Source organism: Fukomys damarensis, unplaced genomic scaffold (assembly GCF_012274545.1).
Source record: "Fukomys damarensis isolate Sample0158 unplaced genomic scaffold, DMR_v1.0_HiC HiC_scaffold_10, whole genome shotgun sequence".
Classification (NCBI taxonomy): Eukaryota; Metazoa; Chordata; class Mammalia; order Rodentia; family Bathyergidae; genus Fukomys; species Fukomys damarensis.
In genome coordinates this window covers 18,532,616-18,559,345 of record NW_022900922.1, presented here as the reverse complement: position 1 = coordinate 18,559,345, position 26,730 = coordinate 18,532,616, and the positions used below count along the sequence as shown (strand labels likewise).

At 39.5% G+C, this 26,730-nt stretch overlaps 1 protein-coding gene across 1 annotated transcript in view; it reads right to left on the bottom strand.

Moving 5' to 3' along the window:
• Positions 1–26,730, bottom strand: part of Dcdc2 (doublecortin domain containing 2) — a 164,015-nt gene that overhangs the window by 100,237 nt on the left and 37,048 nt on the right. The window contains exons 3-6 of the mRNA XM_010622945.3: positions 10,407–10,483; positions 10,150–10,281; positions 5,222–5,368; positions 3,085–3,139 (exon numbers count right to left, since the gene is read on the bottom strand). Coding sequence (XP_010621247.1) covers positions 3,085–3,139; positions 5,222–5,368; positions 10,150–10,281; positions 10,407–10,483 — 411 coding nt within the window. The remainder of the gene's footprint in view (positions 1–3,084; positions 3,140–5,221; positions 5,369–10,149; positions 10,282–10,406; positions 10,484–26,730) is intronic.

Sequence of the window (26,730 nt, the reverse complement as noted above, 5' to 3'; positions counted from 1 at the left end):
TCCCAAGGCCCCAGCCGGCACCCCCCCAAAAAATACGGTCCAAATGCCTCGCCTGGCCCTCATGTGCTCGTCCTGCATCCCTGCCACTCTCACCTCAGCGCAGACCAACCTGGCTGCCTGTCGCCCCCTCCTCACAGGCCACTCGCGTTACCAAGGGCTGGGGTGACTCTGTTGCCTCTCCTGGGGATGAGTGGCTCCTTCACATCTATGTGTCGGGTGATTTTATACAAACGAATGCCCTGCCACATTTTAGCTTGCTCGCAGCTCTCACTGCCATCAGAAATTATTTAGTATACATTGGAAATGTATACATCTTAGAGTGAAAGTCTGGATGCCTCCCCCATACGCCCGCACGCCCGCGCGGGTCTACAATGAAAGTTCCCGGGGTCAGACTCCTTTGTCTTCACCACTGCATGGCGCCTGCGGATAGAGCACTTAGTAAGTGCTTAGTAAACACATGCTGAACAGACGGTAGATAGGGTGGTGGAGTATTGTGAGGACACTGGGAGAAGGGAGACAGAATCTGTTAGCATTTTATTTTTCCAGACCATGCCAGGAAATGTTTGATACTTCTGAGTCTACCTTCCATAGGATGGGACTCTACCTTGACTTTATCTAAGAATTACATTCTCCGGGGGGTTCTCCTGACACACCCGTGGACTTCTGTTTTACGGTCTCTCACATTACTCTCTTGTTTTTACCATACATTAACCATACACTGATCTGTGCTATCCTCGGTTCAACCCTGTCTCCTCCAGTAGACCATGTGCATCTGGGAGAACGTGGTGTCTTTTTCTCATGCCTGTCTCCCCAGGGCTCAGGACCAGCCAGGCACACACAAAATAATCAACATTAGATGGGCCAGTGTTGACAACACGGAGCCTGAGAAAAAAAATTGCAGGTGTTTGTGGCTCATGCATCTTCATGCAGGAGACATGTTACACTTTCCAGTGAAAAATTTAGATTTTACATTTCAGAAAAGTAGACAAGAAATTCCAAATCTGAGTGATCATGTATGTGAAGAGTTGAGTCATAAGCTTGGTCCTGGTTTCAACTTTCCCTGTCCCCTGGGTCAGTCATCCAGTGACACTGAGTCTTTTCAAGTATCATTTACGTTCTGTGCAAGGACCAGGCAGGCTACAAGAGAGCAAAACCCAATTCCCCAAACCTGCATTCACGGGTTTTCTGTGGCTCTTCAGTGGTCACCTCTGCTCCTCAGGGAACACCATAGTCACAGCTGTCTGCAGCCACAATGTCCTCAACAGGCCCCCACTGCTTGCTGAGCACTTCCAACTAGATTTCATGGTGACGCGTCCAACAGGACAAGTTTGAAATAAAGCAGGTCATTATCTCTGGCATCCCACGTCAGAAAGTCTAGGGTTGTCTCTGGCTCCTACCTCTCTCTGATCCCCTGTACATCCAATCTCCATAGTCATCACCTGCTACCTGAGCCCCTGGCCCAGGCTCCTATCTCCTTATACCAAGGCCACTGCGATTGCCTCACAACAGGACAAATCTTCGGCCTCCCATCATGTTCAGTCCTTCCCTGCATAAAAGACCTGAGGGTCACAAAAAAGGAGAACAACAACAGGACTCTTTGTTCTGGTGCTCAGTCTTCATCTGCCATGGGCATCTGTCCCACAGGGTGAGCACCGAGCTCTCAGCAGACCCTGAGCTCCATTCCTCCCTGCCATGGGCACAAGGGGAGCCTCAGACAGTTGTTTGCTGTCCTCTGTGCCTCCTTTTTCATCTTAAAGGCAGGTCATCAGGCTACTGGCCTTGGGGGTGAGGAGCAAATAAAGGAAAGCAAGAGAATGAAATGCAATTCCCATGCTCTAAATGCCTCAGTTTCTCTGGTGGGTCACTCTTCAGCTCCTGTAGGAGCTTGGCTCAGTGTGGAGCCCTCAGTGGTCATGGATGCCAGCCAGCATGACTGCCTTTCCACCTGCTCAGTCTCCTGTCTCATCCCTGCTACCTCAAACCCTGTCCCCTGTCACCCTTCACCCGAGTCTTACGTGGTCCTCAAGGCAGAGCTCGAGTTCAGCTTCCTCATTGGCAGTGCTCACCAGCTCCTTGTCCCCCTCACAGTCACCAACCTCAACATGTCTTTGATTTGTAGCTTTCACTTGTTTGTTGCCTTTACAAGCTGTCTTCTCTGTTTCCATTAGATCATGTGTTTCTTGAGGACAAGAGCATTATCAGAAATAGGACAAGATCCCAGCTAATGGTTGCTCATAAATGTCTGTCTGTGGTGCTGAGGTCAGTACTACTTATGCATACCAAACTCGTTTTCTTTTTTTTCAAGAATTTCATAGGACAAAAGGGGAATGATGGCCTCATGGTATATAAATCATTTCTTTTCCAAAGTCAGGATGTGGCTTCATTAATTCAGTGTGGGGTGGGGGATGCCACACCAGTTCTGGCCCCTGCTGGTGATTCCATCAAGAGGGAAAGAAGAAAAAGAAGGCTCAGCCAGAGCAACACATAAGGGACACAGAGCAGGACACGAGGTCCACCCTGTAGAGAGTCTGGGCTCCCACTGAAAATAGGTTAAAAATTTACCTACTAACTGCTTGTCACAGTACCTACACAATAAGTGTTTAATAAAAGTTCGTGGAACAAATAACGAATGAATGACAAGTGGAAAAGATTTGGACATAGAATTAAATATTTGAAATGATTCTCAATCTTTTGGAGAAAAATGACTGGGGACTACTCTTTTCTTCCTTTCAAACTTCTTTTTGAATCTTTCTCAGAGCTAGAAAACAAGTCTGAGTTGACCATTGGTGTGACCTATTAAGGTTATTTTTGTTTCATGTATTATTGCCCAGATTCCAACATACTTTAAAGTATATCAGATATATACACACACACATATGTAAAAATTCTGAAATCTATATTCTAAAAATATCAGCTGTGTTTTAGGTACTTAATTATAACATTAAAGTTCTAGTGTAGCTTCATATAATTGTTTATATGGCAGAAGACAATCAAGTCTTATTTCTTTGAATTTAATTGAAACCCAAAGGACAATCTCTCATACAGAAATGTAGAACATTAATGAGGAAAGCATCTGATACTTACGCTCCCTTTAGACTTCCTGGATCCTACAATAGGAGGCAGTGAAGAAGCTTTCTGACTGTGGAAAGAAATCGCAATTTAGACATCTGGATGCTATTTACAAATAATATAAAATGCAAAATAATTGTCAGCCCAACTCAGAAGTCAACTGTTCACTGATATTTTGTGTTATACAGAAGATGCTATATACTTTCTCACTTCCACAATGACTACCATACAATCTCCAAATTCCATTTCAAAAGATTTTTAATGTTTTCCTGTGTACATTAACTGATGCTTAGCTGGGCATGGTGGTGCACACCTGTAATCCCAGCACTCGGGAGGCTGAGGCGGGAGGATCGCTGTGAGTCCAAGACCAGCCTGGGCTACATGAGTTCATTTCTCAAACTAAGTATTGACTTGCCAGGTTGAGTTAAAAATATAAATTTTCATTGCTTTTCTACTGTCCACTATGTCTACTTCTCATAGAAGTGAATGAGGAGATAATGACATTTACATACAGGTAAACCAGTCATCAAAAGTAAAAAATTCTTTATTAGACTATAAATTGCCACACAGAATGTCTACACTCTTAGGAAAAAACCCATCTTGAAACTCCACTGAATGTCTGCCGCAGCAGGACACAAAAATAAAGGTGAATCTTACTAGTAGGCCAACATGAGTGATAGTTTTCATTTTACTGTCAAGTACACACTGCTGCTTATAGCTGGGTAACCTAGTGTTGCTTAGCAGAAATTGCAAAAGGATTTGATTTCTTGGATGAGTAAGGATTGTTAGCAATAAGTGTCCTGCTAAATAATTCTAAAGTGCTGGGAAGCCATATGCTCCCACATTGCTCACACACTGCCCTTGAATTTCCTTTTTTCTGCTTTTTTTTTTTTTTAAGAGTAGGAAATATTTATTGAGGAAAAGGAAATTTCTGTCTAAGAGAGACGGAAAGGGGACCAGAAAGTGGGTTGCCCACTCACCCTAATTTTCAAAGATGTTTATACAGCCGAGCCATGTGGTAAGGCAGGTACAAGTGGGACAAAACTGTAAGACCCAATGGAAAATTACAAGGTGGACATGAGGTGGGGCAAAACCATGACCAACCAATGAGATTACAAGTGCAGTCACCCAGGTAATATTGATTAAATGGGGGTCAAATGGGGGAGCAAGTCACATAGCAAGCATACAAGGATTTTCAGTAAGGTGGGGTCAGGGATATTTCCTAGAAAGGCTGGGTTAAGACCTTGGCTCCCTTTCCTCTATTACCCATTTCGAAGCTTAGCCAGCCTCCCCAACAAGTGACACAACTTGGAAAAATACTCTGGGGTTAGTCTGTTCTATCTCTGCAGGAGACAACCACAAAAATTTGATTTCCCACAACACAGTGGCCCCAGAATCTCTGTGAAAAGCAACACAAGAGGAATCCCAGGGCCGGGTGAGCAGGCCGAGAGGTCCCCATTGTGGGCTAAAACTCTCCTCCCCAGCCCTGCTGTGCACACACTGAGCTGAGACCAAGCACCTTTCACCACACATGACATCTCCTGGAGACAGCAAAGTTCACAGGGCATTGTATGCAATCTCAAGTGTAATCTTTAGGCCTACACATGCTATACACTCAAGTGTTGACTTGTATGAGTGGAATGATAATGCTTTTGTAATTTACAGCTATTGAAAGAAATGTAAATTATGGTGTTGACTTTTTTTCTTTTAACAATCTTTGGGTGCTTCTACCAGAATTAACTGAAAAAATTATTTGGTCTAGCTAAATCATTCAGATACTAAAATGCCAATAAAATTTATATAGAGAAGATACATTTATATAGAGAAAGATTTATACAGAAAATTTATATATAGAAGATACATCTCCCTGAATCTTCTTCACAAGAATAAATCTTTATTTTACTATAAATTTAGAGCAAAGAAAAAAATAATAATATGAGAGTCTTTCATAAGTTCTAAAATATTAGCTTTTTGTGCAATAGCTCCTATAGCAAGAAAAAAAAAGGACAACATATATCATGCATGTTTTTCAGTCTAGCTGATAAATAAAGATTATCGGTTACATAAGATAAAATTGTGGTCAGCAAAAGACCCAGTGCTATTTCAAGTGATAATCAAAGCCTGACGAGGATGCAGGAAGAGAAAGACTTACCCATAAGGCCTCCTCATGGTGGACTTGTCAAAAAGTAACTCACTATAAGGCAATTTCTTAAACCTGTCTCTTCCAACAGCCACGTAAAATTGTCCGTTCTCCAGCTCCGCCCCATTCTCAACAAGTTTTCCTTCTAAAGTATAAAGTCTGTCAAAATATCAGTGCCAACAATTAGAATTTTAATAAGCACTTAAAGAACTGCTTTAAATTACAACGTAAATAAAAACCTTCTGTTCTTTTGTTCATGTGTTATTCTTTAATTATTGAACTATAAATCCCCAAAGTCACTAGATTCAGTGAAAAGCCTGCTTTAAAATGTAGATCTGAGTTCAATCCCCGGTACCAAAAAAAAAAAAAAAAAAAAAAAAAAAAAAAAAAAAAAAAAAGAAAAAGAAAAGAAAAAAATGTAGATCTGTTACTATCTAGATGTATAAGACTTCCAGTGTCACTACTGACCACAAGGATCCCACGGTGCTAGCATATTACAATTTTAAAGGAGGAAAAACATAACTTGTGCAGCCAGCTACTCAGGAGACCAAGACAGAAGTATCAGGTTCAAGGACAGATCGAGGAACTTAGGGAGATCCTGTCTCAAAATAAAAAATAAAAAGGGCTGGAGATGTAGCTCAGTAACCCCTGAGTTCCATCGGCAGAACCACATTCCCCCACCAAAAAAGCCTTCTACAGAACATGGTGCTCTAAATACATCAAAGCTACAGTGGAAGAGTAAGTTTTTTTACTTACATTTTGTAAGCACTGTTTAAATGCAATTTTTGTGTCTGTGTTTATTAGGCTGACAAGCTGCTGGGCACATTCTGCATAAGAAGAGCCCCCGGCAAAGTATCACAACCACACACAGACAGAACTGGGTCAGAACCAAGGAGGTTTGTAGCGGGAGCAGGAAAACCCTGACCAGCATCACTGATGTGGAACTACACAGCATTCATGCCTCTGTCTTCCCTGCCGGCTCCTAGCAAGAGAGTGTACCCACACCCTCTAGTTCCGGGATTTCACAACACCTTCCTTTACTCTAAGGCTGCTGTGAACCAAATTACTGCATTACTTATTAAATGAACAGTGATAATTTTACTAGATGATCTGGGATGCCCACAGACCTTTTTTTTTTTTTTTTTTTTTTTAAAGATAGAGGATTTTTAAAAAGACCATTAAAAAACTAAGCCAGGAAAACAGTGCATATTTTTGAAGGTTATCATGAGCCAGTTGCTGGAAGGATTCCAATTACATAGTAAAGGTTATCAACTTTTGCAAAAATAAAAAGAAAAGCCGTTGAGCTGTCTGTTTACTGATCACATGAGCGGGTGTACCATAGACAGTCCTGAAGGGCACTGAAAATAGTCACAACCCCCTGAAAAGTATTTATTTCCAGTTGTATACAGATAGCAAAGTCTCTTTCTTGTAGTGTGGTCCTTGTGCCGCTACACATCTCAATATGGACTGGTTGCTGTTTCTCCCATCTTGCCCAAGACCAGAGTTTCTGAGCAGCAGCAGCAGCATGGTTCACATTTTGGACCCCAGGTTCTTAGTTGGCAAGGGAAGAAGTTGTCCTGTCCACTGCAGCATGCTTAGCAGCACCCTTGGCTCTGCCAGGGAGGTAGCAACCACTCTCGTTCCTAGCTGCGACTACCAAACCCAACTCTCCACACTGCCAACCATCCCCAGGGGCAAAACTGCACCTGGCTGAGAAGCGCTGGCTTGGAGCCAGACATTCTTCTTTCATTTCCCTTCTGAATGTTTAGATCTGAATCAGCAGTTAACTTTTACAGCTCAAACTTCCAAGGCAACATAGCTGTGGTCTCCAAATCTCCATCTAGGACTGGACTAATTTATTCTATGGGTACCAGATAAAGAATATTTAATAAATCCTGGGCTGGGGATTTAGCTCAGTGGTTCCACCATCTGCTTTAAAAGCACAAAGTCTCAAGTTCAATCCCCGCTACCGATGAAACCAAAACAAAACAACAATTTAAAGAATAATAAATCCTAATGCATGATTTCACTTTCTTCTGTATTGCCCTGGTTGGCTTGCTTTCTTCCTTTGCTACAAAACATAAGAATCATAAAGTAGGAGTCGAACCAATTTTTATGGGATGCTACTGATACATAAGTTGTGCCGATGCATAGAAAGAATTCGGAATGTCCTGTTAAAGAAAAGAGGGCTTGTTCCAAACGAGCATCCATCAAATCTCACCCACATCTGACCTTACATTAAGAACTAAGTTTCTCTAAGAACTCAAGTGTTCAGGAGACATATGGTTCCATTTATATGTTACACTTGCACATGTTTTATTTCTACATATGAATTTGTTTATATAAATTTGTATATGGAAAGATATATACATATGAGAAGTATATTTGGGCACAAGAAGGTATACTAAGGCATAACATTGTCTATACATATTTCTCCATGCTTTATAATTTATTGGGTGAGATTGCACTTATGTAGATGTCAAAAGACGAGATAATGGTCTGAGAGTCAGGTAGATCTAAGACAGTCAGCAAACTTAGCACAAAGATTGAAAATTTGACATCAAAATTCAAAATGTATGCCAAAGAAATATAAAGAAAATGCAAGCTCGGCTGGGCGTGGTGGTGCACTCCTATAATTACAGCACTCGGGAGGCTGAGGCAGGAGGATTGCTGTGAGTTCGAGACCAGCCTGGGCTACATAGTGAGTTCCAGGTCAGTCTCAACTATATAGTGAGATCCTGTCTCAAAAGACCAAAAAAAAAAAAAGGAAAAGAAAATGCAAGCTGGAAATATTTAAAACTCACTTGAGAAAGAGCCAAATGTAGAAAGAATAGCATAAATTAATAAGATAAGGGATGGTTTGCATAATGGAATGCATATACGTGTCGTTTTCTTAGAGAGTGGCTTAGTAATTAAGAACACAGGTTCTGGAGCCAGACTGCCTGCTGGGCTTCAATTCCAGCCCTGCTTCTCACTGTCTGCCTAACCCTGGGCAAGTCATTTTCCTGCTCTGCCATTTCATATCTTTGAAAGTTGAATAACACTACTTGCTTCATGGGATCACTGAGTTAATGAAAAAAAAAATAAAGCAGTTGTAATAATTCCTGGAACACAAGAAATAATCAAAGAGATATTGTGTATCAAATAAACATCAAGACAATGAAATATAATTTTTACCCAACATGAATGAAAAGACAAAATATTTCCTTAGTTTTACAGTATAGTTAAGGGTGAACACAGGAGAGGCCCTCTTGTGAACCTTTGAGGATTGCATGACTTAGTACAAATTCTGTGGCAGTATTTATCAAAATTTAAAATGCATCTGCACATGACACAATTCCACCCTAACCTTGAGTGTCCTAACAAACTCTGCTTATGTTCAAAGAGGTGCTCCTGTGAGAGCAAAGATTGGAATTTATCTATAATTTCCAACTAGAGGATACAGTAAAATAAACTGGGACACACCCACAAAATGGAATCCTTTGCCATCGTCTAAGAATAACCTCTCAGATTTGTTGTTTCAATAAAAAAGCCAGGAAGGAGTATTATGTCCACATATATTTATTTATTTGTGCACGTGTCACATTTATGCCTTTTTAAGGTGTAGGGAAGGTGGGATGGGTAGGGGAAGAGTAAAAAAGGGAAAAGAAAAAAATATGAGAGAATGAAAAGATGAAAATAAAGTGTTTGTAGATGGGGAGGGGAGGAGGGGGTGAAGGGAGGGCAGGGGTAAGGGGAAAAAATGAGAATCAAGACTTGTCACGTAGAGGTACAAGATCCCAACAAAGAATGTAACTGTACTGTATCCCTAAAATGTACCAATAAACTCAATTAAAGCTGAAAAAAAAAAGAAATAGAGGACATCTATGCTTGCATAAGCATAGGATATTTTTAGACTGTTGCAAGAGTACTGGGGGCAGGGCTGAAGGGGGAGAAACACTTTTTTTGGGGGGGTACCAGGGATTGAACTCAGGTCCTCTTGCTTGCAAGGCAGGCCACCGAACCGCTGAGCTAAATCCCCAGCCCCTAAGCATTACTTTCAATAAAACAATTATATTTAAAATCTCAATGACTACAAAGCTTATATCTTAATATATGTAAATATGCATACATTAATCTACACATTTAACTGAAAGACAAAATATACAGTCATTTGAGAGCATATATTATTGAGTGTGTGAACATGAGAACTTAAAAATAAGAGTGGATTTCACCAGTGCAATATATCGGAGGTATCTATCAGGAAACTCCTTGGTTGGATTTCAAATATTTATGTGTGCATTGCACGCTCTCAATACATGTGTACATGTATTATTGTATATTATCTGTGGCTTTCACCTGAAAGAAACAAGTAAGTCAGCCTCCATCGAGGGATAATTTGATAGGCTTCAAAAGTTAAAAACCATGATTTCAATCATGTTCACTTAAATTTTAGAGCCCAAGAAAAACTCTTTTAATATTTTAAGTTTAGATGTTTATCTTCTCTAACCTGCCAACTCCTTAAAGTCATGAACATCTCCTGGCATTTGATGTTTTTTTTATCCTAGATACATAGTTAGAATCATCAAATAATTATATCGCCTTTTAAAAAAAGAGTTAATTAAGAGTCAAGAAGCTGCTTCTGTCAAAACAAAGTCCTCACTACAATTGTTGATGCTCGCCCATGCACTCAAGCATGAAGGAGTAAAGAACATTAATTCTTTCTGATGGAATCAGTGGACCCAGGGCTATTAGCTCTTCACGTGGACTGCCTTGTTTCTTAAAATGACCCCATGGGACAAGAACTGCTGCATATCCATCCCACAGACTAAGAAACTGAGGCTAACACTGCCCACCTGGGGAGCCCAAAGTCAAATCTAGTGACCAGCAGCTCCATCACCTGCCAGGAATACGTGCAGCAATCCAAGCCCCTCCACCTGCTAGGAGAGGGCCTCACATACCTGTGGACTGCCCCGCTCCTGAGCGTGATTTTTTCTGTGACCATTTGTAGTACGTGATCCCACTGATTCAAGGCCTTTCTGGGGATGAGGAGGCGAGAAACGGGACTTATGAGGTCTCCGTTAGCGATCAAGCTAGAGGGTAGTGGGAGAAGAAACCAAACTATTTGAAACAGATAATGCTTATAAAACCCAAATTCCAAATCAAAAGGAAAACGTGAAGACAATTCCAACCCATGATAGAAAGGGCTTCAACTTACAAGATCGTGCAGGGTTCCTGGAGTGGTTTTCTAAAGCGTGCTGACACGTTGATCCTGCTGTGTATTACTGGCTTTACCTTTGAAAGCAAAAGAGAAAAAGAAAAAGAAAGAAAGAAATATAAATCTCTAAGCTTATACTAGTCTCTTCTCCCCTCCTTCCTCCTCCTTCTCTTCCTTCTCTTCCCTCTTCTTCTCTTGATCTCTCTGATTCCACTTACGAGAGAAAACTTGCAGTATTTGACTGTGTGGATAATTAACATAATTCTCACCAGTTCCATCCCTGCAAGTTACAAGATTTTGTTCTTCTTTACTGATGAATAATATTCCATGGTATATTCATAGACCACATTTTTTTTGCCCACTTATTTGTTGATGGTCAGCTGGACTATTTTCCATAGCTTAGCTGTTGTGAAGTGCACCGCAATAAACATAGATATGCAGGTACCCTACAGTATGCTGACTATAACTCCCTTGAGTGTATATTCAGGGATGGTATGCAGCTCTATTTTTAGTTTTTCAAGGAGCCTCCACACTGATTTGCATAGTGATTTACTAATTACATTCCCACCAGCAGCACAGAAAGGTTCCTTTTTCTCCACATTGCTTTTTGTTTGTTTGTTTGTTGTATTCTTGATGATAGCCATTCTGGCTGGGAAGAGAAGGAATCTCAGAAGAGTTTTGATTTGCATTCCCATAATGGCTGGAAATGTTGAACATTTTTCATATACTTATTGACCATTTGTACTTCTTTTGAGACGTTGCCTATTTGATTCACTTACCCAATTAACTTGGGAGGTTACATATTTTGGATATTAATTCTCTGTCAGAAGAATAGCTGGTCCAAACTTGCTCTTATTTTGTGTGTAGGCTGTCTCTCTCTCTTGTCTTTGCTGTGTAGGAATCTTTTCATTTGATGCAATGTCATCTGTCAATTCTTGCTACTATTTCCTATGCTGTTCCTATTCAGAAAAACTGCCGTGTCTATGACTTCAATTGTCTTAGCCTTGTTTTCTTGTAGCAGTTCCAAAGTTTCAGGTGGTATTCTTGGGTCTTTGACCCATTTTGAATTGATTTTTATACAGAGTGTATTACGGTTTAAAGGTCAAGAATGTCCCGAAAGCCCTCATGGGCTCACAGGCCGGGCTTGAGAGCAGTGATTGGACCATGGGGCAATATCTGGATCAGAGGATCATCTATGGGGGAGTTCAGCAGCCCAGTGTGCTATTGGAAGGTGGGGCCCGGCAGGTGGAAGCAGGCCTGGGGTAAAACAGAGCCCCCTTTCTGCTTCCTTCTTAAATTCTCTGCTTCCTGGCCACCATGACGTGAGCAGCTTGTCCTCTGCTCTGACCTCTGCCATCCTTTTTCAGCCAACCATGGACGATGACCAGGAACCAAAATAAACCTCTCCTGGTGTCAGGTCTTGTGTCTCAGAAACATGAAATTGACTAAGACTGGGTGAGAGAGAGAGGATGTAATTTCAATCTTCTACAGATGCATATCTAGTTCCTAGCACCATTTATTAAAAAGATTGGGGTTTTTTTCAACGTATATCTTTGACCCTTTGGTCAAAAAATCATTGGCTAAAATTTTGCGGGTTTGTTCTGCATCCTCTATTTGTGGTCTACATGTCTATTTCTATGTCACTACCATGCTGTTTTTGTCAGTATGGATTAGTGGTATATTTAGAAATTGGGTATTGTGATACTTCCAGGGTTGCTCTTTTTGCTTGGGATTGCTTTACCTGCCCTGTGTTTCCACACAAATTTTAGGGTTACTTTTACTTGCCCTGTGAAAAACGTTTTTGGAATTTTGATGGGGACTACACTGAATCTGTAGATCACTTTCAGTAACATGGGCATTTAAAAAATATTAACTCTATGGATACATGAACAAGGGAGGTCCTTCATATTTTCTTCAAGTTCTTACTTTGATGTTCTGTAATTTTCATTATAGATATCTATAACCTCTATGGTTAAGTTGATTCCTAGTATTTTTAAAGCTAATACGAGTAAAATTGTTTTCTTGATTTCTTGGTCAATAAATACAATTGAAAATCTATTGATTTTTGTACAACTTTGAATCCTGTCACTTTGCTGAATTTGTTTATCAGATCTAAAATAGTTCTTCCTTTCCTACTTGTATTTCTTTCCTATTTGGTAGTTTATTGTGGAAATTATTTTATGCTGGTATTCAGAGCGCAAGTTGCTCATTCTATATTGTATAAATGTATCATAACCTATTTAACCTCTCCCTGGGTCATCCTTTCAATTGTTTCTAAACTTTTGCTATTGCAAATAATGCTGTGCTAAATTTCCTTACAAATACATATTTGATAAACATGCAGATATAATATAGATTACTCAGTGGGAAACTTGCTAAAAGAAAGGGTAAATAATTTTCTACTTTGAAATTTATTGCAATCTTTAATTGATCTGAAGAGCCTCTTGATTTACTTAGTTCATACTATACAATGAAAGAATAGATTTGATTTGATATACAAGGAATGCAGTTTTGAGACCAGAGTTGAGGTTTACATTCTCCTTGGATGACAGCAAAACCCTCTCACAGCACACTGACTTATTCTTAAGGTTTGGCATAATTCAGCTGCAGAGAGTCTGCCCATGGGAAGGACGGGCCTTTCTGATTCAGTGCCACTAGCAGTACCTTCCTCTCCAAATCCTCACTGCCTCTTAAACATCACTGTACTGCCTCCCTGAACTCCCTTTAGAGCTGCTACCCACAAGCCCCTCATTTTGTTTTTTCCTTAGTACTTATTATCATTGACATATATCTTTTGGGGTTTTTTTGTTTTGTTTTGTTTTGTTTTGTTTGAGACAGGGTCTCACTATGTAGTTGAGACTGACCTGGAACTCACTATGTAGCCCAGGCTGGTCTCGAATTCACAGTGATCCTCCTGCCTCAGCCTCCCAAGTGCTGGGATTACAGGCGTGAGCCACCACGCCCGGTTTAATATATTTTACCTATTTGATTTTTAGTTGCCTATTCCTACTGTCATTTTTCAGTCATGATCAGTATTACCTAGCAAGGTACTATTCACATATGTCATACTCAGTTGTTATCTTTCATGTGTGTGTCTGTTTAAAACTTAGACCAGGGTCAGGGATTTAGTTCAGTGGTTCTGCTGCCTGCCTCACAAGTACAAAGTCCCAAGTTCAATACCCAGTACCAAAAAATAATAATAATAATAATAACAAAATAGATCAAAATAAAATAAATAAAGATAAAACTTCATCCAATTATTGAACTAAAAGTGAGTAAGTTATACAATGTTAAATGCCTTGTCTAAAATGTGCTTTAGAGCACAGATATCTATAAACATAATATATAGAAATTAATAAATGCACACTATAATATAAAGAAATTAATAAATGCAAATTTTATTCTGAATGCATAAGTTGTTGCTTGAGATAAATCAAACCATCTGTTTTAAATAATCATTATTTTTCCATTCAGCGTGGCAAAAATATTTCCCAAGTTCTCACTTGACATGAAAATTAATCTTAAATATATACTATTTTTAGTTATAACTAATATAGCTAAATTATTGTTTTCAGATATATGAGGAAATCTTTAAAATCTAGATGACATATCTAAGTTGTAAAAAATATGTTCAAGATCATCACATAAAGCAATTAGTGCTTTCTAAAAAAACCGGTTTTCATTTAAATTGCATTTTTCTAATTGGAATTTTAAATAATAACATCACATTTTAACTTTTTTAAATTAAATCAAATCTACCATGTATAAGAGGAGTTTCTCTGGAGCCCTGATGAGTGATAAAGCGCTAGTCACTTGGTGCTAATTGAGAGACATTATGGCTTTAGATAACAGAAAACAGTATAACAAATGAAATTTTTAAATTTTTATCACTTTTCTCAGTGGCATGTATACTTCCCTTACCCTTTGAAAATGAATACCATTTCAAACATGAGAATAATATTAAATGCTAACACAATTAGTTACAAAGGATAAACACCGAGAGGTGGATTTGAAGTTTTTCCACTCAGGAGCCAGGGACAAGGCTGTGGTGAGTGGGTTGAAGAGGGTTACTTTGGTAATCCATGGCTACAAAGTCAAATCAAATAAAAAGGAATAACACACTCATTGTGGGAACTAACAAGTCAGTGTCACAGAAGAAAAGAATGAAAGAGCAGTCACTAACCACCAGGAAGGGCAGGAAACGGTACACCAAAAGACAGCTGGAGAGGGGGAGTGTTAGTTCTGTTTTTACTATGGAACAGTAGGGTAACTAACTACTGGTCACACTGATCCATGATATCTTTCAAAAGAGCTAGAAGAGTAGGAAATTCCCAACCCATACAAATTATTAATGTTTGAGAGACAGAAATGCTTCTAACCTGACTTGATTAGCACACAACATGTACATGAATGGAATTACCATAATGTTCCCGATAGTTATACAAATATGATGCCTTAGTAAAGAAAAGAAAAAGATATAGGTACAAAACTGAAACTTTCATTTTGGAGCCAGCACAGTTGCTGTTCCTGGTTGGCATTGTCAGCTGGTGAGGGTCACTGCGAGGTAAAAGAAAGACGTGCCAAGGTGATCTTGGCCTTGCTCTGTGCTGAACTCGACACTACCTTAGACATCCAGTACATTGAAATATTGAGGAATAGGTTAGCCCAGTGAACCAGGGAGAGGGGCTGCTCTAAAGATAGGCTGAGAATGCTGACAAACTCTGGTTTCTACCCTCTGGGTAAAGGATAGATGGATGGGTGGGTGGGTGGATGGATGGATGGATGGATGGATGGATGGATGGACAGACTGACAATTTTTCTTGGAAGTATTTCCAAAGTTAAAAATAGTGAAAGTAACTTAACCATGTTAACCCTGCCAAGAACAAAGGATGCCAGAGCTCTTGTGAAGTCTTCAGATAGAAGTCGCATGTTCTTTCCAATATATCACTTTGTCCCAGGTATCTTATTTAGATTATTTTTATGGCACAGAATTCCACATAAAAATAAAAATGCTTCATGTAAAACCTGATTAGTCTAAGTAAATAACTGAAATTACGTTTACAATTCCACAGGTCACTAAGTAGGAAAACATCAACATTCAAGTTAAAAGCTGCATGAATTTGTTTATTAAAAAAAGCAGTGAAATTAAAGTATTGTTTTAAATATATACATATGACCAAGTTCATAGACTGAGTAACCGATTTGCCTGATATTCTAATTTCCAGAAGAGGCTGCCAGAACTTTCACAACTCAATGTCTCACACCTTAACTTCTTGATCTACAAAAGTAGAAATCACACTGCTAAACTAGCCCAAAGGGATGCTCAATGAACTAATTAATGAAGTGGCAATATCACTCCCTGGGCTGCTAAACTAAATGCTTTGGAGAATCCACTGGCCTCAAATCTCAGCACTCTCCACCTCTTGACACCCTGGGCCAAGGAAACCAAACCCAGTCTAGGGACCCAAACATGCAACGCTGTTCAACACACAGCATCCCACATACCCAGTGACCTCTGGGCTCTCATAAAAACTGGTCATACCACTTAAAGAGCAATTTTCAATAAGCTTTAAAATAATATCAGATTGTAAGACCATCCATATGATAGACTTAGAAATAAATGCACCAAAGTTAATTATTTGCAAAATATAGGTCAACCACACAAAAGGTTCAACTCTATTTTCCTTATTGTATGTAGCTAAGAAAAAAACTTTCTAACAACTTGACAAACATAGCACACATCATGCAAAAGGAGAACAAACTCTTTCACAAAGCATTGAAACAATTTTCAAAACTTTTTGGTAAATGAGAGGGGCCAAAAGTTTTAAAGATACCAGAGTAGAAGGAAAAAAAAAATGTGTCTAGGAGTCAATATACCAGACACATCCAAAGTAATGATTGTTCCAAAGAGTTTTAATAATAATGCCATTGCATGTATCCAGATGTTCCCCCAAAGTTTCATGCACTCTTAGGGGGGGAGTGGCTGGATCTAGGGTGCATAAATATGGATTAGGGTGTGTGATACTGGACTAGTCCATTGATTGGTTTAGCATAGTTCTGGGTGTGGATGATGGAAAGGTCCAGCCACCTTGGGTATGGGTGGCACCAACTAATCAATCGGCTTGTAGCCTGAATAGAATAAAAAGTGAAAAGGAAGGCTCATTCCTCACTGCCTTCTGCTTGCCTTGCCATAGTCTGTTTCTCCTCTGCCACCTTGCCTTGGAGCCAGCTGAATGGACTGAAACCTCTCTAACTGGGAGCCAGAATAAATCTTTACTCCTTTAACTTGTAGGTTGTCAGATTATTTTGAACCAACAATGAGAAAGTAACTAAGACAAGTAATAATTCATTTCTTCAATATTATCTTTACAAATGGAGGGAGGATTGGCTAACATGCTGGAAGCACAGGGCGGGTACAGTCTTCTGAACAAGCAGGCCCTGTCGATGCCTGGATCATAACTGACAGTGGAAAATGCCTCCATCAGAAGATACTTCATGCTGGGAATATTTCCTAAATGCCACGGCATGAAGCCATTTACTGTGGAAATAAATATGCATAGCCTGAAAAGCACACTTACAATGGGAAATCTGTATAATAAGAGGTAAGGACATTTTCAAATGAATAGTTGACTCACTAGGAAGGAGACTAGGAGACAGGTGCTGCCACTATAGCAACAGAAATTGAGTAAGTTTCTAAAAACCCATTAAAGAGCTTAGGATGAAAAAAAAAATCTAGATGAGCTCAATTATGGAAAGGAGTGAATCTTTTCTAAATGGGAAGAAATCTGCAGCTGCTTTCATCCCCAGAAAAACAGAAGGTAGAGGAAACACCCTCCCAGAGACAGTCATCAGGGAGCCACCAGGCAGGACGGAAGCCCAAGGCCACTTCACCAACTCAGGCCTTGCATGGGCCTTCACTGGGTGCACAGAAGTGTACCGAAGGCTCAGAGCAGGCAGCAGAAATCCCATGGGGGGGCCAGCTGGAAGTGAGACAACAAGGAGAATCCCCAGTGGCATATAAAGATCTCCAAATATCACCAGTATCAACTCCTAAGCCCTGCCAGAGAGAGAGCAATTCTCACTGTTGAAACGTCTGAAAGTAAAAGTATACTGAAAAAAGACATTCCGAGGCAGATTAAAAACCAAGAGAATCACTGGCCAACCCACACTACCAAAATCTGTAATGGACGTTCTTCAGATCACAGGTAAGTAAGACAAGAGAGCACCCTAGAGCTTTATCATCTGAAAGGAAGATGCTGTTGGAAGAAAAAGTACAATTTTAGCCGGGTATGGTGGCGCATGCCTGTAATCCTAGCACTCAGGAGACTGAGGCAGGAGGATCTCCGAGTTCCAGACCAGCCTGGGCTACATAGTGAGTTCCAGGTCAGTCTCAACTACATAGTGAGAACCTGTCTCAAAATACCAAAAAAAAAAAAAAAGTATAATTTTAAAGACTGTTTTTCATTTTAAAGATTATTTTAAAGCAAAATGACAATAATGATTCAGGACGTTGGTAACACGAGCAAAATATTTAATATGAACACAAAGATATGAGTGAAACTAGTCCTTCACTTACTACATTGTAAAGTTCCTCACAAACTGGGAGAATATTATTTAAATGAAAACTAAAATAAATTAAGGATGCACATTTTAAGCACTAAAGTAACTACTTCAATCTCAAAGAAGCACAACTAAAAAGATAATAGAGAGATAAAAGAACAGTATTTGGAATGCTTAATGAACCTCAAAGAAGGGAGGAGAAAAGTAACAAACAACAAAGCTTCGATAGAACAAATGGAAATGAATAATTGAAGAGATTCAAATCCAAACATGCCTGTAATTCAAACATAAATGAACTGAAAATGCCAGTCAGAAATGATTCGATCAGGGAAAGAAAGAAGACCCAACCATATACCGTTTACCGGAGACACTAACTATAAGGTCATCAATAGACTGAAAAGTATGGAAAAAGATGCTAGGCACATAGTCATCAACTAAATCAAGACGTTCGGTTCAGTGCAAATTATAAGACAGATACAATGCCCATTTTTTCAGCTAATTTTCATAGCAGGTATATATTAAAGGGTTTTTTCAGCTTGGATATTTCATGTTCTGCATGTTAAATTTTTTCTAGCTTTGTGCTCTTTTTGACTCGACAAAATTAACTTCCAGGAAATAAAATTTTATTAACCCAGAAGAGTAGTTTCCAGTTATTTTTGATACATGATCTTCTAAAGTAGCAAAAGAGAAAGCTAAAGGGAAAAGTACAGCTGAATCTCCATCCCGGCTCTCACTACACACTTCTGTGTCTGCGTTCTGTCCCTTTACTAGCAATTATGCCTCCTCTGCCTATGATTAAACGTTGACATTTCCCCCAGGATTCCGCCCTGCTCTCCTCTCTTTTTAACCTGAACGTGTTCCTGGTCACAGTTATCAGGCCTACCAGGCATTGTGGCACATCCCTATAATGCCAGCGCTCTGGGAGGCTGTCTCAAAATAAAAAAAATAACAAAGGACTGGGAGATGTGGCTCTGTGCAAAAGCCCTGAGTTTAATCCCCAGTACCTCCAAAAAATGTATCAAACCCAATGTTGTTTATTGCCAACATCATTCTGCCAATGACAATCCAATCTCTTTCTCTGTCTAGATCTCTCTTCTGACATCAAACAAGTGTCTGTTTCATTAAAACCAAGATCTGTAAAAATCTAAACTCTCCTTAACTCAGAAGTCACTAGAACATGAGAAACTTCTCTCTGCATTATTCAGTATTCATAGATGACTTGTACTTATCTCAGAGCAGTTACCCCATATCTAGGCAGTGAAGAAGTGCCAGGCTTGCCTGTCCTGTGCGCACCCCAAGGCCCAGGCTCACATCCTGGCAAATTCTCCTGTGATCTCACCCAGCACCATCCCATCAGCGTCCCTGCCTCTGGCATCCTTCCACTCTGGTCACCTGTTTCCGAGTCAGGCTTCCCAAAGGCTTCCCAAAGGCTTCCCAGACCCAAATGCACATGTGAGCTTCCTGTGCAGACACCTTCAATGGCTTCTACTGCCTCCAAGCGACATACATGGATTTGGACATGGGCGTCACATCTGAACCTCGCCCACCCACCCCACGCTAGCCTCTTTCTCGCTCTTCTCCTCCTTATTTTTCACTCCACTGGATGCAGTTTCATCCCTCAAAAATTCCATATCATCCACTCTGCTTCTCTCACACAATATTTTTCATAACTGTAACATTTCCTTTATGTTATCAATATTGATATTGGCTACATCTCTTTTATTTTCTTAGTAAACAGCTGTATCCATAACTGAAAACTCTTTCATGGTGCTTGGGACATGAAATCCACATTCACTCAGCAAATAATTCAATTAAATCATAATTAAGCAGAATCTTTACATATGTATCGTGCTGGGACCTGGGTTAAACATTTCCCACAGGTTACTTCCACTTTTCACTTTTCATCTTTAAAAGGCAGTGACTTTCGAATAAGTTTACAACCATAATTATAAAATTTATTAAATGCTTTCATTTATACTTATGTTTGTTCCCCAACATAACCTGAGCAGGTCATGTTATTCCAGTTGTGTAAATGGGCAAAGATGAATGTCCCTGCCCCTCAAGATCACAGAGGAAGCAAAGAAGCTGTCACACAGAGGCACTCCTGATGCAAGTCCTAGGTTCCCCTTGCTGTGCCAGGCAGCCTGCTAGTGCTGCCCAAGGCAGAAACAACAGAAGTGTTTTTGCACATTTAAATAAGATCATTCTTGAATTCTGTGGACCTGAATGCCTATAGGTCTTTATATATATTGGCGTATCAAAACCAGTCTTATGCAATGCTCCTAATATCTTCCAAGTCCACTAAAGTTTCTCGCCCTTCAGCTACTACTTCTTACATATTCTTTGATAGTATCAGTAAAATGTGTGTAAAAATGCAATGGGATAAACATTGCAGTTTTTAGCTGGGCATGGTGGTGAATGCCTCTAATCAATCCTGGCACTCTGGGCAGACCAGGCAGGATGGCAAATCCAACCTGAGTAACTTGTAGCTTAGTGATACCTTGTTTCGAAATAAGAAATTAAAAACAGGCTGGGAATGTAGGTCAGTGCAAAGGTCCTAAATCGAATCCCTAATACCACACACTAGAAAAAGAAAAGGGGGGAGGGGGAGGGGGGAGGAAGAAGGGAGGGAGAGAGGGAGGAAGGAGAGAAAGAAAAATTTTACAAAATCAGCCCAGCCACTGAAATATTTTGGAAAGAATATTTTCATCAGCATTGTTATGTTATAGTGACTTTTTTAAATGCCAACCATTCTAACTTCAGTAATAACCTTGTTATAGATGATGTCTCTAATTATAATGAATGGGCTGTTTAGAACACTCCCAAAAGAGTCCAATTAGTTTCTAGGAGCTGATGAAACAATTCTGTGTCCAGGTCTTGTGCTGGTGCCACATTATTGCACCCTGCCCAGTCACTAATTCCCAGAAGGGCCAGGACTTGTCTGTCAAGGGTGAAAGAGTAGATCATCCCCTCTTCAGAGGGTTATTTTCCTGCCACTGGTGGATACTATAGTATCAGTTAGCAGATTTGCCTTTGAACTATTGTTCAAGAGAATGTCTCCCTTCACTGAAGCAGGAAGGTAATTCAAAACAAATTAACAAATTATACAGCCATTCAATGGCTGCTATCAAGAAATCAACCAATAACAAATGTTGGCAGGGTTATGGGGAGAAAGGAACCCTGCTCCATTGTTGGTGGGAGTGCAGACTGGTGCAACCACTATGGAAATCAATATAAAGATACCTCAAAGAGATGGGACTAGAGGTTCCATTTGACCCAGCCATCCCTCTTCTGGGTATCTTTTCAAAAGAATTAAAAGAAGCATACCAGAGTGATATATGCACACCCATGTTTATATAGCGGCACAGTTTGTAACAGCTAAAACTTGGAAACAGCCCATTTGCCCATCAGTTGGAGATTGGATAAAGAAGATGTGGTTTTCTATAAAATGGAATACTACTCAGCCATAGAGAATGAGAAATTAGATTCATTCATAGGAAAATGGATACATATTGAGAATATGCTCCTAAGTGAAATAAATAAGTCACTCATGTTTAAATACTGAATAGTTTCTCTGGTGTGAATAAACTGTAATAGTACATAAGATCCTAATGAGATAAATGACATTGTGAAATGGGAAGAAAAGGGCTAAAGATGTAGGGAAAGGTAATAAGGGAAAAAAATGAGAAAATGGAAATAAAATGTTTGTAAATGGGGAGGGGAGGAGAGGTTGAAGGGAGGGCAGGGACAAGGGGAAAAATGAGAATCAAGACCACTTGTCATGTAAAGGTACAAGATCCCAATAATGAATGTAACTGTACTGTATACCTAAAATATACCAACAAACTCAATAAAAGAAAAAAAATTATACAGCCAATCAAAACATAGAAAGGTAAAGGGTTTCTTTTTAGCTTAAAAGTAACCCAAAACATAAGATACCCATCATAAGTAATATGTTCCTCAGAAAACTCCTAAGTGCAAATAATTACTAAGTAAATATTCATAAAGCTGAGTATTTTCAACAACTTTTGATCTATTAAATTAATTACCCAACACCACAAAACTTTAAACTATTGACATTATGGTTTGATTTTCTCTTTATTATGCTCTGGAATATTTTGAAAGATCAAACAATCCTAAACATTTCTAATATATGAGGTCAAACCTCAAGTTTATTAACTTCATTCTGAAAGTAATTCTTTGCACTATGCCTGGTAGAGAATCTAAACGTACTTGGACCCTTATTAAGGCATTCCTAAGTTAGTGTGTGTGGGTTTCCCTAATGCTATGCTGCAGGGAGTAACATGACCCCCACAAAGTTAAAAAAATAACTGATTAACCCAGGAGAACTCTCAGAAGTTACGGGAACTGCCACTAACCAAGCCCTGGGGGGAAGGGGATATTTTGGAGTGTGTGTGTTTCCTTTTGTATTACTTCTTAGCTTACTACTTTGAACCTATGATTTCACCCTTGTCATTTTTGTTTTGTTTTCCCAATTGGGATTTTGGTCACCAAACCCATTCAGGCAACGGACTGTAAAATTTCCACTAGGAACAGCTGGCCAGGGGCATGCGACACAGCATGGCACATCTCCTGCCTGGCCCACAGCCCTTCAGCCCCAAAATGCCCATTGGGCAATGTGCCCGCGGCATTAGCACTAAACAAGCCATTCACCCACTTTGGGGGAAAAATCACTATCTTCAGCAAGTGATGGCTCTCCCCTGTGATGCCCTGGCTTTGCTCGATCCATGCTGAGGATTCAGCATGTAAGGAAGGCAGCCAGGGTCTCCACTCTACCTGGAGTTATGGGGAGGACACAAGAGCAGGAGACGATTAAAGGATGAATAGAGTAACATAGAAAATATTACTCCAGAGCCCTGCAGGCGGAGTTCACTTGGAGCCCTAGGATTCCTGCTCTTGAGCTGCCTGAAGAGGCTCTTCACCTATGTGGGTGGCACCAGGAGCTCAGTTAAGGGAGGTGGGCACTGTATTTCCATAATCTCTGAACTCCCTTCGTGGTCAGAACTACAAAAGGATCACTAAAATGCGAGCTATCTTGAATAAAAGTAAAGGTCTTTAGAATTAAACCATTAAAAATGTGACTTGGTTAACTAAGGCAACATCATCTATACCAAGTAGGATCCCCTATAGGTATCTTTTCATAACTGTTAGAAAAATGATATAAAAATCGAGGTAGGAAGAAAGAGACAGACACAGAGTAAATACTCACTAGGTCATTTGAGTTTTTTCCTAAAATTATTTGTAGGCTTCAGCTTCAGTTGCTTACTAGATGCTTCACCTGAAACCACACATATCACAAGGCAAATATGGTAGTAATTACATTTGAGAAGATATGAATCGATGTTTTTAAAAGGCCTGACGGTTCTACCTTTGGTGGTTACAGCCGTATATATTGTTCACAAATCAACCTCTGGTTCCTCTAACTCGTATTGTTCTTTGAAGTCAAGGAGGTGTGTTCTGTCTTTAACCAAAACTGGTGCTAATATATATTTCTTAGAATAGAACTAATGGCTAAATTTAAGAATTTCAAGTCTATTTCCTACTCAGTCCAGCCTCAGCAATGAATGTCCCCCTTTCCCATTTTTATGCAGTAACTTCTTCTCCGATCAAAATACGGGCAAGGTATACTTCAATTTCCAGCAACCCACTTTCAGAGTGGAAAATGATACATGAGGCTATGCTTTTTTTCAAATAACCAGCTCATGAAGAATGCCAAAGAATGCGTGTTTCCATCACTGCTCAGTGGAGGTCTTGTGTCTGCAGGAACCTCCCCAGAATCAAGTCCCCTACACCAGCCACCAGCCAGCATACTCCTCTTCCAAGGAGGAGGCAGGCCCCAGGAGACATGCATACTCTGAAATCAGAAGCTGTCTGCAGTAAAATCCTCCAAACATCTCACAGTTCACTTCGTTTCAACCTGGAGAATTCATTCCTTCAATGAAATCCATCAGGCACCTGTGGACTAAGGGCTGAGGATTCACCAGTGAACACAATAATCAAAGTTCTATCTTAGTGAGGCCCACAGAGTAGAGGGGATTGGTGGCAGATAAAAGAATATGAAACCAAAGAAAAAGTACATTGTCACTAATTATGAAAAAAAAGCTAATTATGAGATAATATAAACATGTGCTAAATCTCTGAAGAAAATTGGGTACATCTGAAATGCAGAACAGATGCTGGAGTAGTAGAGTATGGTCAGGGAGAGGAGAAGCCAGCTGCCAAGCACATGAGGTGTCCTCACACACCAAAGTCAGAAGGCTAGACATCAGCCAAGGTGCAATTTTAACCGCAAGTTTAACAAAGGTCATTCTGGCTCCTTTGTGGAGAAGAATCTGGAGAGAGTAAAAGTGGCAACGAGGGGACCAAACAAGAAAGTGTTGAGTTATTCAAGCAAGAGATGGAGGTGGCTTTTCCTGGGGAAGGATAGGGAGAAAGCGAAAAGTGGGTCGTTCAAGATGTATGTTTGAGGTAGGAATTAGAATGCGCTAGACAAAGCATGTGACAATAAGGGAAAGACAGCTTGAAAAGTCAGATGTCTCTTCTTGCGGTGGAGGGGAAAATTGGCTCCAGCTGTGAAATCCAGACTTCAGTCCTGAACACCACATCAGAAGTGCCCGTGCAGCTCTCACAAGGAGAACGGTCCACGCAGACAGTATGAGCTCCTGCTGGAGACTCGCATGTGGGAGAGTCAGCACAGAGTTCACATTCACAGGCAGAAAACTGAATGCACTCACCAGAGAAAGGAGCAGAGAGCAGGAAAAGTGGTTCAGAGTAAGCCTTGGGCTTGGGTAATGGAGGAGAAGAAATTCTAGAGGAGCTGAAAGAAAAGTGGACAGGGAACTTCGAGGTAAATCAAGAAAATGCAGTTTTCTGAAGTCGAAAGAGAAGGCTCAGTCCCATTGATTGCTGCCTGGAGAAAGATTGAGGCAAACAAATTAGAGAAACAAATGCCAAAATACTACCAGATTTGGGGAGCTTTAAGAAATATAAACTTTTACATTCTTTGATCAATTGAAAACCATATATCCAATGCTAAGCACCGTGAAGCAAAAGTACCTTACTGGTAATATTTTAAATTAATTTTTTTCAAAACTATGGAATGTATTCTGAAGCACCAGTGTGGTATGCCCTTTAACACTGGATTTCTCTCTGATTTGTCCTGATAACTCAGGAGTAGAAAAAAGCCACATATCTAAAGATGTTGACTAGAATATTACATAGCAAAACCAATGGGAATTATATCAGTATAATAGTATTAAGTAACTTATGGTGTCAGCTTAGTAAGACAGTGTATACTGCTATTGAAAATGATGACAGACTATGCAACTGTGAAAGACAGGAACATGAAAATAATAAAGTAAATGAAAGTGAAAAATAAGAAACTTGTATAAAATATATACTTTATGATTACAACCTGACACATGTTCATACAGACATACATTTATATATAAAATGACTTGATAAAAATAGCTTACTTTCCAAAGTTAAAAACAACTTATATTACATATATACATATTATATATATATATATGATTCATATATATATATGATACATATATATATATATATATAGAGAGAGAGAGAGAGAGAGAGAAAGCTGAGAAAGACTTTACAAAAGTGAAATCCAACTGAATGATGAACTTAGAAACTATACAGTTTTCATTTTTAAAAAGTTTTACTTGTCAGTGAGGTGTGGTGGTACATGCCTGTAATCCCAGCACTCCAGAGGCTAAGGCAGGCAGCAGGATTGCCATGAGTTCGAGACTAGCTTGGGTTACACAGTGAGTTCAAGGCCAGCCTGAACAATGCAGTGAGATCCTGCCTCTAAATAAATAAACAAAAACAAAGTTTGATTTGTTGCAAACTACTGTTTTGTTAATTTTCAGGTAATAGATTTAAAACTTAACTTTAGTAGGATAATACTTTTTCATAAGTAGAGAAATAAGGCAGCAGGATATATTTAAAAGCCCAATAACAGGCAAGATAAGTTGATATGGAAATTCAGTATGGGGAAAGGATGGATGCTGAATAAATGGCACTGGGACACCTGGGTGGTCTGGCATCTTTGGTAAAGGATAAAATTCAACGCATAACTCATACCACAGAACAAACGCCAAATGAAGTGATGATATAAAAATTTAAAAAATGAAACCATACAGGGACTGGGTAAAAAAATGCAGGTGAAATCCTCTTCAATCCTGGGATAGAGAAAGGTTTTCAAATTATAATTCCAAATCCAAAAGCAAGAAGTATGATAAATCAGATTACATAGACTTTTTAAAAAATAATTTTTCCACAACCAAAAAAAGAGTGTAAGCAAAATGAAAAGACAACTGGCAAAGTAGGTGAAAATATTTGTAACATATCCCACTAGCAGAGCTCTGATATCCTTAGTATATAAGGAACTCTTACACACTGAGGGACAATGGACCAAAAGCCTGAGAGAAAAATAGAGAAAACACATGAATAAGTGATTTGATTTTTTTAAATCTACAAATGACCCTTGAATATTTGAAAAAGATTCAAGCCAATAATTAGAGAACTAAAATTAAAATAAAAATTATTTTTACCTACTAAAGGGTAAAGATAAAACATGGTAACATATTTTGTTTTTAAGGCTACTGAGACAGGTACATTCACCCATTGGTGCTGGGAATGCAAAGCTGTATGAAGCCCCCTGAAAGGGACTTGATAATAGCTAACAAACTACAGGTTCCTTTTTTTTTTTTTTTTTTTTTTTTTT